The sequence below is a fragment of the Oreochromis niloticus genome, linkage group LG13 (genome assembly GCF_001858045.2).
Source record: "Oreochromis niloticus isolate F11D_XX linkage group LG13, O_niloticus_UMD_NMBU, whole genome shotgun sequence".
Classification (NCBI taxonomy): Eukaryota; Metazoa; Chordata; class Actinopteri; order Cichliformes; family Cichlidae; genus Oreochromis; species Oreochromis niloticus.
The window spans coordinates 18153573-18170707 of NC_031978.2; the positions used below are offsets into that span (position 1 = coordinate 18153573).

Sequence of the window (17135 nt, forward strand, 5' to 3'; positions counted from 1 at the left end):
CCTTGAATGTTGTGACACATTCTGTGAACAAAAAGTAGTTGAGGTCATAAAACCATCTCGGAAACATTTCGGAAAAACACCTGCACAATTAAAAATTTCCGCTGCACAACAGATGTGCAAGTACAAAGATACATCAACAGCTAATGCATGCAAACTTAGACCAAAACTGAAGCTGTCTGTCAGCGGAGGGAAAACAGTGTGGACAATATTCCTTGCATATGCATGCGTGTGTGTGTGTGTGTGTGTGTGTGTGTGTGTGTGTGTGTGTGTGTGTGTGTGTGTGTGTGGAAGCAACACAGGTGCAGTCAGGGACACGGAGGAAGAAACAACGCTCTTGCCCTTTGAACTTGATCTTGAAAAGAAAGCTGCTTTTGCTTCCTGTCAAATAAGCTTAACTGTTATGCCTTCCAGCTCTAGTCAGCACAAACTGGTCTGGCAAAAACTACAAGCTATTCATTTATTCACAGGAAGCTCTCAAACCATTTCAAAAGTTTTATTCACACTCTTGTCTAAAACAACTCCAGTGACAGCTATTGTCATTTTATAGTTTTCCTTTCTGATTTGTGGTGTTGCACTTGGAAGATATTGTTACAGGACAGGTGACAATCATAAATTTTGTCTCAGCTCATGTCCAAAAATTTTTTTTTTTCTTTTCTCACTCTCTGGCAAACAGCTCCAGGCAGGATCTGGCTAATTTACATTGCATTCGTTGGTGTTTGTTAGGTGGGAAGTAAGGCTTGTGTGTGTGGCTATTCAAGGTTAGGAATTTTTTTCTCTTTTTGCTTTTTTTCCCTCACCTTGACTCAGTGGCCTCAGTAATATTTATAAGTTAGTGATGACAGTGAAAAAAGAGAGGAAACACACAGCTTAAAAGATAAAGAGAGAAAACAGAATAAACAAGACTCAATCTAAATTGCCCGCGAGAAAATGGACAATGGAAAGTTGCGCTTTAATTGGTGGGCTGATGATATCTAAGCGATGACACCTGGCCCCGCAAAACGTTAACATCCTGGAGGTGTAGACCAGGAAGTGGAGGAGGAGGGAAGCTTGAGAGGCCATAAGTGGAGCCCGAGTAGCTCCTTTATCAATTCGCTGATAGGAGACGACTGTGTATGTGTGTGTCAGAGCTGTTCAATGCTTTGCTTGTCTCTGCTTATCACCGCTAATTAAAACATTTGGATTCTTCTGGCTGGCTCTGGAGGAGTTGCTGTGTGTCTGAGCATGTGCGTGGGAGACATGAGAGCGGAGAGGAGTCAAAGGAAGGAAATGTTGCAGCTTGAAAGACTTCCTGTCCATCTATGGACAGAAGGGCTCAACACATACTCGCTATCAACAGCTGACAGACGTGCTGTTTCTGCAGAGACTTATTTAGAGACAGCTGTGTTTTCTGCACGTTCAGGCTAATATTCCAAAATGATTTTTATCTGTTTTATTATTTGTTACTCATCATGTAATAGCACTTCATATCTAAATACGTAAACAATATATATTTAATCTGTTCATAGAAACATAAATACAACTGAGAGGTGCTGAGGGGCAAATCCATTTATGGTACTTCCTGCTTTCTCACGAGCTTTACCTTTGCACTCCTACTTAACTCTCAGACCCTCATCCCTATCTGTGTCTGTTCCTAATGGACACAGCACACACAAACACACACATACATGTAGAAACACACACAAACAATAAAGACTACACCTACTTCCTTAAATACGGCCCTGCTCTTTATAAGATCTGGGTGGGCTCATCTCTGTATCCTTTCTAATCCCTGCCATGACCTCTGTCCCCACTCATACAAACACAGCGGTGGGGTAACTACATTTCCTAACACACAAAATATCCCTGATAAAATTAAACAAAAAAAGAGAGCACATTTTCATAAAATGCCAAATGTTGGTAAGAAAAACAAAACATGTCACCTTCTTCCCAAAACGTTGATTCTGTTCATCTGGACGTAGCGATTTGAACAGAATCAACTTTTTGGGATTTCCTTACCTGGATGATTTAGCATGCATCAAAACATCTCACTTTCTTACGCTGCTGCGTGATCACGTAACATAACGAACTTACCAGCATGCCAGAGGAACAATGAGGGCTGATTATGTGGAATCTGATCAAATTGTGCAGAAAGGTGTCATATCTAATTCTTTTTGAAACCACGAGGCCTGTGAGTGCTGATGTGGTTGCCCTATGATGGATGGGCCTTCCCCTGGGGTAGCTGATGTCTTTTGGCTTTACTGTAAATGTTTACATTCCTACTTGCACTGATGCTATCTGCTAATAGTTTCTGGGACAAGCCTGAGGAGTCCTCTGGGTGGGATTATTTGATCCGTGTGTGTGTGTGCGTGTGTGTGCGTGTGTGTGTGTGTGTGTGTGTGTGTGTGTGTGTGTGTGTGTGTGTGTGTAAGAGAGAAAGAGAGAGGAAGAGAAAGACAGAGACCAGGTCAAAGGGAAGCAGATCCGTCTTTATACTCGGGGATTAACCATGACCCCTCTCTTTCCTGAGTCCTGCCCTGCGCCTCCTGGGGGGCAGCACATTAACAGCCCCTCACTACTGCTCCATTTTCTTCCCAAAGCAGAAAAAGACATTTGGCTGTCTCTGACGGTACAATCAACAACTGGCACACTCGTGAGAGGGCAGCCTCTCCCAGTCTCAGTGTGGCGTGAGCTCTAAATCCATCCATTTCACCGAGAAGTCTCAGTGCCAGCAGCCGTTATGTGACCGTGGTATTGTTAAATCAACAAGGCCCTTAAGAAAATAATTCCTATTGCAATAGGCGCATCGGAAATGCATGTATAATTGCTGCTCAGGAGCCTTGTGAGAATGCTCTGTCAATAGATCTGTATCTTAAAAACGCAGCCAAGCATGGATTAGGTGAGGACTGCCATTCCTGTGTTGCACACTACAGAGGCAGCCCCACCCTCAAGGCATTCCTCTGCAACATAAAAGACAGCAGGTAATTACCTGTTTCCACCGCCATTATTGAGTGTTATTTAAATCTGCTATTAATACTCTGTTAAGTTGTGGGAGCTGGTGCGAGTGATTGTTCAAAGAGGCGGACAAACACGTTCTTCTGCACCGCTGTCTGGCCGTCTCTTCCCTTTCTTTCACTCTCTCTCTGCTGTCTCCGGGCGTGCTCGCGAGGAGACACAAAAACAAAGCACAACTCAAAATGTTTATATACTTAAGCATCGCATTTAGAGTAATGTTTCACAGCTCAGTGGGCTACTGGCTGGAGCACATTCCCGGGCATAAATGCTCTTAAAGAAGTGATAAAGGATGTGACCTTAGAGTGAATCACTGCAGTGATAATAAAGAACGGATAAGAGATGTTGTTTCCGGAACTCGTACCTGGAACGCGTTTGAGTTTCTTATCCACAGAACATCTGACCTACCCAGAAAACGGTGGCAAGCGCTTCTAAACAATTGTTGAACTTTGGTGATAATAGTGAAGCTGGTGCAATGGTTACAAATCAAGTAGCTATCAGATAATGACAAAGGAGTGCTAGTTTTTTTAAACTCCCCAGTATATGATTTTAGACGTGGAGCAGTAAAAGGAGTCATTAATGTAATGAGTTGTGTTTTACAGATGCCATAATGACAGTTATGAAGCTCAATAGCTGACGGTAAGCGAAATATTCTTAATTTGATGCTACCTGTTGGGTAAACTCTGAGGTGTCAACTGCACATTCTGTCAATGACGGTGTTTAAAGTGATACTAAGTAAGCAATGCCTATGTTATGGTTATCTTAGTAGAGCATGCACTAATTGCTACTTAGGCCACAATCATCTGGAGTGGGGGTTAAAATCCTTGCAGAGATCTCTATATTTACGCCATCAGATAATTTAAAAGAAATAACTGCGCAATGTAACCAGCTGCCTTTCCAGTGATTCTCATCCCACAGATGAACTTCAACTCTTCCCTCTTGAACTGCTGACAAGTCTCTACCATGTGAGTGCACTGGGTTCCTCAGTTTCTTAGCCAGATCTAACCCTTGCTCATCACATCCAGTTTCAGTATTATATTAGAATTATGAGATCTAAGATGCTTGCATTGGATAACCAATGTGCTGTTACCAATAGCTGCCATCACACACCTCTTTATAGATCTGTTTAGGTCAGAATGTGCATGTATACAATCAATAGGAGTCTTGTTCTGCCAAAGGTTTTCTTTGCTTTTTTTTTATTAAACGGGAGTTCTACCTTCCCACCGTCACCTTGTGCTTTCTCATAGGGGATCATCAGACTGTTGGGGTTTTTGCTCTAATAATTTACGGTCTTTAACTCACAGCATTCAGGGCTTTGAGTTGTCTGTTGTTGTGATTTGGTGCTACATAAATAAATGAACTGAAAAGCCTCTCCAGAGTAGAACAAGGACTACCGACACCAGCTGCCAACACCAACTGCAGAGTCGTCAGACACCAGATCCTCTCTGAAGAAACAGATGAGTGACATGGAAGAGCTCCTTGATAGCATGCAGGCTGGTAGGAAAAACATATAGTGAGGGCTCGGGGTAGCTGGTTAATAATAAGTGAACACTCAAAATAAGAGCAGTGGGATTGTCCATTAGGAAATCAATGCATTTTGTGTGAAAAATGCTAAAATGAGACGCCAGTTGCTCCACTCAAGCAAGCTTTGTGTTTAAAACACTGATGTATGTTGCTATAATAGACTGTATATAAAAATGGGAGTCAGCTACAGTAGTAGTTTAATTACTATTGATATGTTCAGGGCAAGCTTTTGCATGAGTCACTACACACATTCAGACACCTGGAAATTAATACACACAAAAACTACTAATTAACAAATGACTAGAAATGAACTTAATGTACTACACTGTTCGCAGTAAAAGCCTTAAAATGCTCCAAAAGTACCACAAAGACTGTTAGCAGCTTCAGTTCATAGACAGCTGTTTTTGTTGATCTCCAGATCCACTTAAGCATCCACAGCCCAGTTAGCATTACCACAGCAGTCTATGAATACTTGGAGCTAGCCTCCACATTTTTTGGGAAATCCACATAGGAGTGGGTGATATAGCCTCAAGATTAGATCACAGTATTACAAGAAAATTTGAAATAACATTTTTGTGTTATCAAAGGAAAGGCATTTTGTATCCTTTTACAAAGAGCTACTGTCACTGATGGCACTTCCTATGTTAAGTGCAAATCTGCTGAAATAAGGTGCCAGCAGCAGCAGCAGAAGCAGCATTGCAGTGCAATAATAGTAACATAGAATTATATCCAGGGACACAGTATGAGTCAGCTGTGAGCACAAAACTAACCTAGCTAAGTGTTTTCTCTGGGAATTTGAAGTAAAAGTATGAAATAACCATACAACACTTTAGTTTAACAATAACTAAATCAACTGAACCTTGCAACTCTTCAGGAGCTGCACAATATTGTCATAAAACTGAAAAATATTTTCTACCTGGCAACTTGTATCTTGGGTTAAGTTTTTCAACAAGCTGCTTAAAGCTCTGGTTTTCCACCATGTAACCATTATCAGTAATTTTCTCCTTTTTCATAGCCTGGTTGTAATCAACCGTGTGTTTTTGCCTCAAATGATGAAACGTTTATTTTGCCCACCTTAAGCAGGAGAATTTTTTTCCTATGCTTTGCCAAATTCTGTGCTTTGTTAAAGTTTGTAGCTTCATTTTTGGGTGATAAATCATTAATGGTGGTGACATACGGCTCCTGCTCTCAGACATGCCCGGGCTTATCTCAGTGTTGCGTGCGCTAGGACATGGCAGTACAATACCAATGATGTCACGATATGGCATTTTTATACCACATAAAAATTTACTGGCATTGTTGTTATGATGAGGCACCGAGCTAAATCCATGCTAGGAATTATGTTGACTGGCATGGTGATGCAGTGGTTAGCACTCTCACACCTTTTTGCATGTTTGCATGTTCTCCCTGAGCCTGCATGGGTTTCCTCTTGGCACGATTCAAAGACAAGCATCTTAGGTTACAGATTAAATATGGTGAAATGCAGCTGAGGCAGTCCATTTCCATGAAAAAACAAACAAACACCATTTTGATAATTACTACATTGCATGGATGTAATCTCACCAAATAGAGAACCACTGAACTGACCTGATAAAACTAGTAAGGGCCAAGGTCAATCCAGTAATTGAAGTTCATTCTGAGGGGACATGAGCATTGGCATATATTTACACTGGTGATCTATTCCATTGTTTTTTAAAGTTAATCAGGTGCAAATAACATTACCAGATTGACCCAACACTGACCTAAAATTCTTAATATAGTACATCATTTACATGCTGCTTTTTCGATGCAAATAGAGATGCTTCATGTGTTTACTTTTAGTTTTGCATTCATATAGGGTGGTTTACATATTATGGATAAACCCCTGACTGGTTTTCTAACCTCTGTGATGTCTGACTGCTTGTGCTTTTTTTGGGGGGGGGGGGTTCCTGAACTTTGTACTATGAGTGGTACGTACATCTCCCAGCAGCTCAGCAGTGATTTTGATGGAGACAGCGTCATAATATCAGACGGCAGTAAAGTCATTTGGCCATGAGTTTTAACTGGTGTTAAAACCTTAAACTTATCCTTTCTCGCAGTCTCCTTTTCACCGTGCCTATTTTGTTTTCTGTGGGTGGAAATTTACATGAGTGTGACGCATCACAGAATAGGTGCAGGAAAAGAAAAACTCTTATCTTGTCACGGTAGAAAGCTCTGACTAGACCAACTATTCACCAGCACAATGTGAATAATCAGAGCACATAGAAAGTGGCGTACCGTGGAGCAACAGTGTAACACCCTGACCTTTTCTGCTGCAAAGTCTTGTTTTTTTAAGTCTTTAAAAGCAAATGTGCGCAAATGAAAATAATTTATCTGTGAATTATGGTTAGGCATTGAAAAGAAGATGTGTTTTTCCTCCCACCCTGAAACCTGCTGCACACAGTGCCAACCACTTACTGTAGTCTGAAGTGCTGTTTTGATACAAAAGATAGATGGGGTTTGGGCTGGAGCCAGAGTGCAGCAAAAGGTGATCATCTCTGCCAAAGCTGCCTGCGTTGGGAAAAGGGAAGCTGAAGCACTGTTACATCCCGGTTCTTTGATGTCTCGTTAATGTTGTAGTACTGTAATGATAATATTGTTTGGGATTATAAAGACAGGACACTACGGTGCTTTTAAGACCTTGCAAACCTTTTGTAACCCTGCAGTGTCAAGGGGATCAGTAAACATGCAACATAAACTGTATCTTTTTTTTTTTATTTCTGGGGGAAGATAAATTATTTTATCTGTCCATCCTGCCCTTCCCCACCATCTGCAAGCTCTTTTGATGAAACACAGGCCTAGATGTTAACTCCCCCGGATGGTAAATCCAATCAGTTAAAAACCAAACTAAAATGCTGGTCCCCTTGTACAGGAATTACATTTTTCATTTTCCTATGGAGTCTGATCACTGTGTCATTCCTTGAGAGTGATGATGAGGGTGTCTTTTCAGTAAAGCATGATTAATGTGCACTGTCTTGTGCAGCCTGGCTCCATGGTGCAACATCTCCACGGTCTATTAACCTTCTCTGACTAGTGCAGCACATAGTAGAGAGCACACCTATGCAGAAGGATTAAGAAAACCCCCCACAATTTTTGTATAAAACAACAGCAAAGATTCTTCTTCCTAATATCATGTAAAGGTTTGTGCAATGCTGAAATGTTAGAGGAGGTAGTCAGCCAACTAAATGAACACCATTTCCAAACAGACACTTTAAAAGCATAAACTCTATTCGTGTGAGATACAGAATGTTATAAGTACATTCGTGTGAAGAAGCCTTATTGCTTTCTAATCTGTTGCTTTAGTACCGCGCGAAAGAAGAATGTCTTCTTGCAGGTGTTAATGTTAAGTTTCACGATCAATAAAGGTGTCCCATAAATAAAATAAATGCCCACTAAAAGTGTCAGAGGCCTCGGTCAAGCTTCTCACACATCAAGATAAGCTACTTTCTCTTGTTGGGTTTGTATAACTTCCAGATTCCTTTCTGCTCTGTCTGGTCGCTCACAATGAGCTGTTGCTGGCAGTCATGGGGGAAGAAGAAAAAAACAACATATATATCATCCTATGAACTTGTGAGAAACCCAGTCAGCACTTCATTTTAAGACAGTGCAGATATGACCAAATCAAATACCACCTTTACATTTCTAAATTGCTTTTATCATATTGTGCACCATCTGACGCCGTAGTATAGGTAAGAGGTTAAATATGGCAACAAACCTACATTATTTACATTTTATTTTAACCATGTCCTTATAAAGATATTAAAAAATACAGTCCTTATGTTTATCACTGTTGTGACCTTGATTTGATGATAAAAAAAAACCGAATAAAAATCTTGATATAAAAGCATGAAGTGTTTGAGATGGTGCCTCGTTTCCCCCAAATTACGCAGTCAGAGAGAAATGGATGATCTACAAATCTGTTGCAACCATAATGGGTTTTTTTCTGAAGCAGAAGAAAGAACTCAGTGTAAAGAAAACGTTTAGGGTCGTGAGAGAAATAATTTCTCTTATAGAATTATTTCCCCACCGAATAAAAATAAAAATAAAGTTCAAACTTTCGTGATTTCCACCGTCAACACAATGAAAATGATTTGCTTTGTTGTATTTCTTTTCTTTTATTAATCCCACAAGAAAAGGTTGAAATATAACATTGTAGTTAACTTTCTGTTCTCTTCCGCTTAGCAACCTTCCCTTTTTATGACCTCCTTCCGGTCGTAATCATAATAATAAATATATATTTTTAAACTTTTGAAAGTTTTGAAATAAAATTCATAAAATCACTTTTTAAAAAGTTAAAAGAAATATTTAAAAGTCATGATCCTGGCCAAAAATATACCTGGCACATAAGAGGTTCGAAGAAGTCAGTAGTATTTCCCTTTAAAATGTTTTTTTTAAAACTTGCAAATAGTTACACAATATGAAACTGACAAAATATTAAACTAAATTACTAATTCCGATTTAAAAATGGAGGATTTTCTGTATGAAATGTCCCAATTGCATCGTAAAATCCACCGAGCCAGCAGAAGACTCCTAGAAAGCAGAACGCTTGGGTGTGACACTTGTTGAAAACAGTTCAGCTTCGGAGCCTCAAAGCATCCCTCCACAAAACATGTTGTCCATGTTCCAGGGTTGGTGGTAGTAGTAGTGCAGGTAGGGGTAGTACTGATAGCCCCGGTACAGTGGCACAGTCATGGGGATATGTGCTCCAATCCCCTGGTGGTATTGCTTTTGATCGTCCCGCACCAGAACTTTTACAGCCACTTTCTTTGGGGAGCTGCATACGGCCAGTTCGGCCGCCATCTGGCGACGTTTGGTTTTATATCTCCGGTTCTGGAACCAGATTTTCACCTGGGTCTCTGTAAGCTTTAAGGCTCCTGCCAGATCGGCCCGTTCGGGACCAGAAAGGTACCTCTGAGTGCTAAAACGGCGCTCCAGCTCGTGGACTTGAGCATGAGAGAAGGCCGACCTGGAACGTTTCTTTGCACCGGGCCTGCACTGCTGCGCGTCCGGCGAACAGGAGGTCTCCCCGCCGCGGTTACATCCCTCCTCCTCTGCACTCTCGCACTGCGGTCTTTTCTGCTGTTCGCCCTGCTCCTCGCACTGCTCTTTGTCATCTGCAGCGACTGAAATAAAATAGAAATCCGTAACCACAAGTAAATGTGTTGTCTCTGTACGTCAGGGTGATAAAACACAAGGCCCCTGTTTTTTTTCTGATAGCCCATTCCAACAAGGTGCTGATGCTGGCTAATATGAGGGTTTACTATTGTATTTCTGTCATGCTATTAAAGTTATGGGATGTACCTGAATAAATGCTTTAAACAATTTTAAACAAACAGATTTCCACGACACCGTGCTATACTTTTATTTTCCCACAAGCTAGCTGCTCTTTACGCACAACAAAGTCACATGGGGCATAAATAAATAGATACAAATTCTTGAGACACAGTAATAATTACACTGTAGTTAGTTAAATTACACATCGAAGTATTTTTATATGGAAAATACAAAGTTTTTCAATTTTTACACAAAGAAACGGGATTTTTTTCTGTTGTAAAAACGGTTTCTTATGCAATATAACTCGATAAAGTGATTATGAAGTGAAACACATTCGAGTTTTGTGATGAATGTTGTCGCTTCATTTATGTTCCTTCAACATGCTGCGTTGTGCAAATATAATTTAGATGAGAACGCCTACACCTCATTTTCAGATTTTTTTTTTCCGATACTCTTTACAGATCTTAAAAAGAAAAAAAAATCGCACCTTCTATGAGCTCTGTCTCTTCTCCTGTGTCCTCCTCTGTAGAAACTTCCGATCGGGCGCTTATAACGCGGGGATGTGTGGGAAGTGTCTCCGGGTAGACGTGGTTGTCATCCCTGCCACCATAGCCGGTGCGCGTGTTGTTCGCCTTCGTTGCGCAGAACTCCTCCGCGGTTCCCGACTTGCTGTTGGCATCGAGTCCGGTGAGGATGTTTTTGATGGAAAAGGATGAAAAACTTAATGTCATAATTCAGATAAGAGCACGGGTATTTCCTCACTCTCTCGCGCGATTTCTTGGGAGGCATCAAGAAATCCGCCACTGGAAAGCAAAAACAAGCCCTCACTACTGATTCGCTCTTTTGCGCGTTGTTCTAATTTAATTGCAGCGAACAGTCCAATGTGCTAATGAGCAGCCTATATCAGGATCTGTCAAGACTGTCAAGCAGTATTTCAACTGCAGCTCCAGTTAAGTTGTGATAGGATGTTATCTGTGCCTGCTGGTCCCTCCTTCGCACCGCCCAGCTTTAACGCTGGCCTCTTTGCTCAGTGTCAGTAAAGGACGAAGGACATTGATTCCCAAGGCAACATGGTTTTATTTTCTTTAGCTTTCGGCATGAGTACTGTGATTTAAAAAAAAAAAAAAGTTAAATCAATCTATTTTAATTTGTAAGACCCTAAGATATTAAACATGAATCAGACTTATTGGTAAAAGTTTTCAGCTGTTTTTACGCACAGAGCTGCTTTGTTTGCTTAACAGCTTCTTCTTCTTCTTCTTCTTCTTCTTCTTCTTCTTTAGGCTGCTTCCTTTAGGTTTACCAACTATCAGATGTCATGTACATGTGTGAAAAACCGACGGTTTACGTTCACTAAGCGTGCGTAAAAGTGCCGCTCAGTTCTGGTTTTCACCTGTGAGTTTGGTTTTAAAGCATTTCACAATATAAGAATTTATATTTAAAACCAGAAATAACTCTTTTGAAAATTCAAGATTACTTGCCACTTGAGTCTAAACTAATCCAAAAAGGACTATTTGGAGTTTAAAAATGTTTCTTCCATCTGTTATTTGGTCCTCGCTAAACTGAATGTCCAATTTTTAATCATTGTGAATTATGTGGCTCGTAAAATTGTGCACAATTTGAATCCCACAAACCTACAGCTTTAAATTTGTTATAGTAAAACACATCTTCAGTCCAGTGTAAAGATGGACATTGCTGGTTCTGCCTTGTTGCTCGAACAGGTGCCTAGCGCCGCCGTGTGGACAGGATTCTTGATCTTGGAAGATAGACGTGAGTCTAAATAAAAGACGACAGCTACGCACACGCACATACGCACTCCCATACGGACCAGGATTACACAATCTACCTTTGAGGTGAGAAGATGTACTGACAGATGCGACGAGCTGCTTCCTCCATGTTGTTTTGTTTTGTTTTGTTTTGTTTCTCGTAATTGCAGTAAAATCTCCCTTTGTACCTCAGAGCCAGATCACCCTCCAGGGTGTTTTTAAATGTCTAGGAGGCATAAATTAAAATTCTAGCGTAGTTTCCTGTGGTCAAACCACAACGTGTCTGAATTCTGCAAATCAGCGTCGGAATGTAGTTTATTATTCATTTTGCACAAACGTTTTGAAATCAGTGGTGTCTTGTTGATTATAATTGTGGAGTAAAGTCTCGCACACAGGCGTCATTACACGTGTCCAAATAAAACCTCGACCCTACTTTCTTTTGTCCAGTGAGGAGTGTTAAGCGTGAAATTCTGCAAGCGCATATATTCTACCAAAAGAGATACTTTTGATGAGCTTTGGTTTGTGAGGAAAGATTTAGTTTACTGTTGTGCTCACACAGAAAGAGTATAACGGTTGAACGTTTATGGACAACTGGCTTTATCAGTCAAAACTTTTTCTTTTTAAATATTTAATTCTATATTAGACAAAAGGCAATCAAGTCACTTGGAATTTTTGATCACCTATTATTGTTTTACCCCTAAACTGGATATTAATGTTCCGGTATACTTGGTAATAGTGCTGTAGACATAAAAACATGTTCTAGAACAGCTGACACCGTGAAGCCACAATGAAACCGAATGATAGAGCTTTTATTCCCGCTTTCTTTCCCTCTCTATATTTGGGCCTCGGTTCTATTGTGAGCTCCTTGAGTGTCTGCCTCTAGACACTTTGTTTTAGGAAACTCCACGCCTATACAGCGCAGCGATGAGCTGCTATCTTTGGAAGCAGAAGATAGCGATCGCGGCAGTGCCTGTCAGAGAACCCGTGGCCAAGCCGCGTCCTCAGGCATCGCCGTCCTGTCGCCAGCTCTATTTACACTAGTGACTCTGCAGCACTTAGAGCTGACACCAGGTATGTCCTACCGGCAGTGCAGTAGCCGAGGGAAGTGGCCAGTGAGGCTATCAGGGGAGACAAACACGCTGTTTACTTTGCCATTTATCTCCATTAATAGCGTCAGGGTATTCGGCCGTGGCTGGTGGGTAAAGGCTTTGCTTAAGTCCATCTCTAAACAACGGTGTGTGTGTGTGTGTGTGTGTGTGTGTTAGAGAGAGTGAGACAAAGAGTATATATATGTGGTCTGGGTTTGCCTCACTGTGCGTGAGTGCAGATCAGTATTTATTATGTAATTATGACATTATTGTAATTATAAATCTGACACAACTTCAGGTAATTTATTATTATTATTATTATTATTATTATTTTATTATCATTATTATTATTATTATTTAGCAAAAGAAGAGGTGTTCTAAGAATATTTATCATCCAATGCTCTTCTCGTTTTTATGCTCTGTGGGTCCGGGGATGCTGGCCGTCTGGTTAATGTCCATCTCTGAATCCTGACCGGACATTAGCTCGCCTTTAAATTCTCTCTGTTTCTGGTTCTTGTCTCAGGCCGAAGTCTAGTGCAAGCTTTCTCACACAAGGAAAAAAAAAAAAAAAAACGTTTTCTTGGCTTGAGAAAAGATTTCAGACGATAAGAAATGTTGGAATAAACCTCAGTCAACATCATTAAAAAAAATAATAAAAAGAACAGATACACGCACAGACTCACACACAAAGCACACTCCACTTCAATCAGTCGTGCCATGACAGTTATTATGTCCTTTAATTCCACCATCGCTGATAACTTGCATCGTTTTGTGGTTTTAACTCGAGTCTAAAAACAGCCTTATTTGTGCGCCTCTTTTTTTAATCAGTTCATTGGCTTTCAGTGTCACTCAGTTTTAGAGTGAAAACACAAGGCCTAAAGGTTAAACCCAAGTCACACAAATTAAAAAAGAGAGGGGAAAGAGCTTAATAAAAGTAATACTGAATTGTCCAGCATTTGTGATCCATGTTAATTTCTTGCAACTTTATGCATCCAAATAAAATCCATGAAAGGCTTCACTTTCTTAATGAAACCTATAGGTCTTTGCGTAACCGCTAGTTTGCATGGATTTTTCCTTTATTTTTTTAAGCACAATACATCAGCTTTGAACCATTACGCATAGTTTTGGCTAATCTGCATAATTATTTCCGTCAAACATAACACAACAACTTCAGTAAGTTTTCTAAACACGTGGCTCAGAGGGGAAAAAATTATAATAGATGTATTTTATTTCAGTCCATTTTTCTTCATATGCCTGTGGAGTTAGAACCAACTGACCCCTGCTTTCTGTAATGTGTTACGGAATTTGAAATTGTGGTTTTCAAGGCATTAGTTGAAGTTGTTTACATGCTCGAGTCTATCCATCAAGACAGGCTTCTGATTGTGCGCAAATATCGCGCTACCATGCCCGGATGCCCTGCAGAGCTCCTTGGCAGGGTGTGACACTTGGTCCTTGGGGAGCCTGGCTTTGCGTCTGTCCGCTAATGTTCCCCAAATTCATATTCATGAAAGCATTGGCAGAGGCGTTGCTGGGCGGGAGAGAAGGGAAACTAGAATAAGTACAAGAGTAAGTGTTGCTATACACCGAGTTGTTATAGCTGTAGGCTGGATAGCTGTTGTAGCTGTACGGGTTGGGAGCTCCGACTGTGTAAGGGGGATTATAGTTCTGAGATCCAGCGAGACAAGGCCTCCCGTCTCGGACGAGAACCGGCACAGCCACCCTCCTTGGAGGCGGTGGTGGGTGGTGATGGTGGTGATGATGACCCGCAATCTCCAGGGTCTTGTCTTGCCGCTGCCTCTTGCATTTGTACCTCCTGTTTTGGAACCAGATCTTGACCTGGGTAGAGGTGAGCTTAAGGGAGCTGGCCAGGTGCTCTCTCTCCGGGGCGGACAGGTAACGCTGCTGCTTGAAACGCCGCTCCAACTCAAACACTTGAGCCTGAGAGAAGAGGACGCGAGGTTTCCGTCTGGTTCTCTGCTGCTTGGTGGCCGGCTTCTCCGAGTCTGGATCCTCACATTCACCCGGCATGACACCGCAGCTCTCTGCATGGAGAACCCATGTTTAATTACACATCAGAGCTGGCATCTTGATTATTTTCAAGTATATATTTACTATTAAAAATTTAATTATTATTATTTATTGTACAGTTTTAGAATTAGCTTCGAGTGGAAGTGACCTAATTGAAAATTGCTAGTAAAATGTACTGAAAAATAAAATTAGGGAGGCATAATAATAATGACGTCCTGTTACATACGAACATTAACTAAACGTCAATGTTGATACATTAAAATCAGATGAGGCTAAATATAGTTTCTGTTTTGTGTTTCTGAAAGTGTCTGCGTCTTATTAAATGCGCGATAATTTGGATCATCAGTTTAATATATTCAGCAAACATAAATTAGCAGCTTGCAAATATAAACACTTTAATCTCTGCCAGGCTTACTCAGTTAGCTGGCAGCTAATGAATTGTATGAAATAATAGTCTTTTTTTTTTTTGCCGTCCATTGTTTGGTCCTATTATGAAAATATATATTATGTATATTATTAACCAGGGGCGTATTTTTTGTTGTCCGCGTTAGGTGTTCAATTTATACTAATTTAAACAGAATCTGGAAAACGTTTCTCCAGAAATGTGTATCAATGTCAGATTAGATGAGCCATGTTTTTGTCACGTATAAGCTTTTATTAATATTTTATGATTTGATTTTCTCCTTTGGCATTTTCGTCCATGTGCATTTTTATACAATTAACATCCTCAGAGTAACTCGCTTCAGTAGACTGTGTACTTACTGTTGTCATGCTCGTCCTGCTCTGTCTCCGGCCGGAGGTCTGCAGAGTGAGTTTGCCCCAGGTTGCCGAACACCTCCACCTGGATACCGGAGTCCGTCAGTCGGTCTTGCACATTCAGTGAGTTGAGGTACGCCATCCTCTCCTCGCTCTCCGACAGGCAGGAGCTGATGGGGCTTGGGGTGTCTCTGCCCGCCAGCATGCAGGAGGGCGGTGAGTGAGAACGGAAGGATTTGTTCGATAGAGCTCCAGGCTGTGAGAGCGCACCAGAGAGACCGAAGCAGGAGATCAGCTGTAGCTGGTGCTGCTGAGACTGTTGTTGGAGCTCTAACTTCAGAATGTCCTTCACAGAAAAAGGCGTGGAGGACGAACTTATGACCGGACTAGGAATCATTATTACCACCAAGAAAGAGATGGCAAAATATACCGATCAGCAGTCCAAGAACGGGACCGATTCGCCTCCGGACGAGCAAAAGAAGAAAATTAGGCGTGCGTAAACCCGAGGAACAGACGCGCTCTGTTGTTTTTGCATACACACCGAAGACGACTGATTTTCTCTCAGCTGTGACATCCCTCTTAGTTGCATATGCGTCTGTGGCTGGATGGCTGAGAGAGAAAGAGAAAGGTCGATCCCGTTTGGTTGGCTGAATTCAGTTATCTGGAGAGAGAGGGTCAGCCAAGATGCTGTCCTCTCCCTCTCAGTGACGTTCTGAAGCGGGGGAGGGATTGGTAGGGTCTCTCTCCCTCTCTCTCACTCACACTCTTCCTCCCCCCTTTCCCTCTCTGTTCTATTTAGGTGTAGCCTACATATGTCAGGAAGTTATCCCTAACTTACTTATGAAATAATATTGATGCCACCGACTGCAATGAAACTGAAATATTTTTAAAGGTAAGGAACTTCTTAATTCATGCTTTAAATGTTTCTAATAAACTGCACCAACGCTGTCACACAATTGTAATAATTAGGCAAAGTATATTATGCTGTGTAGTTTAATGCAAATAGCCCACAGAAATACTTAACTTGGAAGAACCAATATTTATTTATTCGTTTATTTATTTTTCATTTTTAAAGGATTTCACTTGTTTCTTGGACGGTCCCACAATATCGTAGATTTGGCGATTTTTAAGATTAGGCCTATCTTTGTTTCCCCTCTCGGCAATTCCTGGATAATATCATATAACGAGAGTGTGGGAAATGAGATAAATCTGGCAACCATGAGAGGCATAAAGAATGCTCAGCGCTAAATGGTTGCCTGTGAATTATTTGTGGCTTATTTATTTGTGGAAGTTTTAGGATGGCCACGAAAATTTGGCCACAATAATAGTTCCCCTTGACACTGGTAAAAGGAAAGCAAAAGCCTTTTTTGAATAAATAAATAAATGATCAGCTTCAAGCGCTACAAGGAAAGAAAATAATAATAATTATATTATAGTAATAATTATATTATATTGTATATTAATACACTGAGCTTTCATTTTAATTTTACCTTTGTGCTTAAGGGATAAACGTGCTGAAACGGGACACCTCTCTTCTGGTCGACTATCTTTGGCCAGGTCCAGGCGCCAGGGTTTGAGGGCCCATTGCTCTCAAACCGTGTGGAAAGAAAAGAAGAGCATGTCCACATAATCTCATCCGCTCACCATCAACAAGGCGCTGTTTAGAAATGGATAGCGTCACCCCCTTCCCATGGAG

The 17135-nt window shown here is 41.0% G+C and overlaps 2 protein-coding genes across 2 annotated transcripts; both read right to left on the reverse strand.

Annotated features, from left to right (window-relative positions):
• Window positions 1-8517: 8517 nt before the first annotated feature.
• Window positions 8518-10764, reverse strand: nkx3.3 (NK3 homeobox 3). Its single transcript, XM_003451972.5, has 2 exons — window positions 10292-10764; window positions 8518-9653 (listed from the first exon to the last, which is right to left on the reverse strand). Exons 1-2 carry the CDS (start codon window positions 10533-10535, stop codon window positions 9118-9120), a joined length of 780 nt encoding a protein of 259 aa, XP_003452020.1. The 5' UTR covers window positions 10536-10764; the 3' UTR covers window positions 8518-9117.
• A 2599-nt stretch (window positions 10765-13363) lies between these two features.
• On the reverse strand, window positions 13364-16121 carry nkx2.3 (NK2 homeobox 3). Its single transcript, XM_003451971.5, has 2 exons — window positions 15446-16121; window positions 13364-14697 (listed from the first exon to the last, which is right to left on the reverse strand). Exons 1-2 carry the CDS (start codon window positions 15834-15836, stop codon window positions 14054-14056), a joined length of 1035 nt encoding a protein of 344 aa, XP_003452019.1. The 5' UTR covers window positions 15837-16121; the 3' UTR covers window positions 13364-14053.
• Window positions 16122-17135: the final 1014 nt, after the last annotated feature.

Bases quoted from the DNA above. Each gene is read 5' to 3' on its own strand.
- nkx3.3 (XM_003451972.5), bottom strand. From the start codon at position 10,535: ATGACATTAAGTTTTTCATCCTTTTCCATCAAAAACATCCTCACCGGA. The intron at 9,654-10,291 runs GTGCGATTTTTT...ATTTTATTTCAG, and splicing joins AGAGACAGAGCTCATAGAAG to TCGCTGCAGATGACAAAGAG.
- nkx2.3 (XM_003451971.5), bottom strand. From the start codon at position 15,836: ATGATTCCTAGTCCGGTCATAAGTTCGTCCTCCACGCCTTTTTCTGTG. The intron at 14,698-15,445 runs GTAAGTACACAG...TTCTCCATGCAG, and splicing joins GCAGGACGAGCATGACAACA to AGAGCTGCGGTGTCATGCCG.